The sequence below is a fragment of the Pteropus vampyrus genome, unplaced genomic scaffold, assembly GCF_000151845.1.
Source record: "Pteropus vampyrus isolate Shadow unplaced genomic scaffold, Pvam_2.0 Scaffold125, whole genome shotgun sequence".
Classification (NCBI taxonomy): domain Eukaryota; kingdom Metazoa; phylum Chordata; class Mammalia; order Chiroptera; family Pteropodidae; genus Pteropus; species Pteropus vampyrus.
Genome location: NW_011888906.1, coordinates 401877 through 403625, shown reverse-complemented (window position 1 = coordinate 403625; position 1749 = coordinate 401877). Strand labels below are relative to the sequence as shown.

General features: G+C 59.5%; 1 protein-coding gene across 3 annotated transcripts in view; it reads right to left on the bottom strand.

The window, feature by feature from the left end:
- Window positions 1–1749, bottom strand: part of DLGAP4 (DLG associated protein 4) — an 88448-nt gene that overhangs the window by 83088 nt on the left and 3611 nt on the right. For all 3 annotated transcript variants that reach the window (XM_011366564.2, XM_011366562.2, XM_011366563.2), the window contains exon 2: window positions 226–467. In XM_011366564.2, coding sequence (XP_011364866.1) covers window positions 226–467 — 242 coding nt within the window. The remainder of the gene's footprint in view (window positions 1–225; window positions 468–1749) is intronic.

Sequence of the window (1749 nt, the reverse complement as noted above, 5' to 3'; positions counted from 1 at the left end):
AAGGGCGGGACTCTCGCGGGGTAGGGCGGGGGGCGGGAGACGCGAGGCTCAGTTCAAGGTAGAGCTCACAAGTAGCAGAGGGCTTCTGGTGGGCGGGCTCCCAGGAGGCGGGGCTCAGGTGTGACCAGAGACCTCTTGGGGCGGTACTTGGACATCCGGAGCAGGGATTCCGGGGGCGGGGCTTGCCTGGGGGCGGGACTCTAGGGGGCGGGACTGCGCGCTCACCTGCGGGGGTTGCTCTGCTCCCCCAGCGACTGCTGCGTGGCCCTCAGGTAGCTCTGGCGCCGCGCCGCAGTCTTGGGCGAGGGCTTTGGGCTGCCGCCGGACTCGTCGCTGTCTTCATCGCCCATAGCCTTGATGTAGCTGCCGCTGCGCATGCGCCGGCACGGGATGTGACCCTCCGCGGTAGTGTCCGCCTCGCGCGGGGACAGCAGTGCGGTGCTCCACTCGCCGCCGCCTCCGGGCACCTGAGAATGGGCGGACAGGCTTCAACGAGGGTGGCGCGTAGGGCAGTGCACGTTCCTAGCGCACCGCTGGCCGCCGCAGGCCGCCCAGCCTCGGGCTCATTACCTAGGTCAGACCTCCCGGTCCTGAAGCAGTCTCACTCCCCACCTCAGAGAGTTTGGCCTTCTGTGCTGGGTACTGCCATTGAAGCCACCCAGCATCCAGGCAAAGGCGCCGGCTGGGAAAGATAGCTGGGTTCTGGAGCCGACTCTGCCACAGTTTCACTATGTGGCCTTAAGCAAGCCCCTGTCCCTCTCCAGCCTCAGATTTCTCCATGGATCCCAGGCTGGGTGCCCAGCAAAACGGCCCAGGCCGTGTGATCACAAAGGCCTCTACTGCAGCTACTTTTCTGAGCAGCCACCCTGTTGCCATCACTTCCTCTGCTAACTCAGAGGATGGCTTATGATCCCACTGCATAGATGAGAACAGCAGGCTTGAGGCCCCAGATCTGACACCAACAGCCTAGCCTTGGCACATCAGTATGGGGGCAGGGTCCTCCAAGCCAATCACAATTCCTCATCCTACAGGTGGGTAAACTGAGATAGGGAGAGTAGAGTGGCTTTCGGGGGCAGCCACATGGTGAACCAGAAAAGGGGCTCAGTTTTCCCATCTGAACCTCAGGGACACCACCTGTGGAAGAGAGCTGTGATAAGGGCAAATGAAGTCACAGCTGTGAGGGCAGCCCTAGTCCCCAGTGGTTATGGTGGCAGAGGGGACCTCCCCTGCCCTTCCAAGGCCAGGCTGTGCCAGCTGCTCCAGGGCAGCATGCACAGCCTACACCCCTTGTTCACGTAACACACACTGACATATACACAGCGTGGATGTTCACCTGGCAATGAATGAGTCGGCACATCTCGGCACTTACACGCACCTCAGCCTGAGCAGAGTGAACACGCCTCACCTTGTACACATATCTCAGAGAACAAACATACCTTCCCACACACACCCACCTCGCCAGGAATACATCCCAGCAGCCACTTCATGTGTGCACCCCTCAATGTATATACAATGTGAACACACGGCATACTAACACATCTCCTCACCTACATGCTAGCCACCACTGCACTGTGGACACATCTCAACACGTTCCCAGCTCACCATGTCCTCGCCTCAACATATACGGACGGAGTGCCACCCTTACTAGGTCTATAAGTCACCACGGATGCCCAGGTACACACAGCATTCAGTGTATACAACATACCCATTTTTCACCATGTGCAAATGCACACTCCCCAGATCACCATG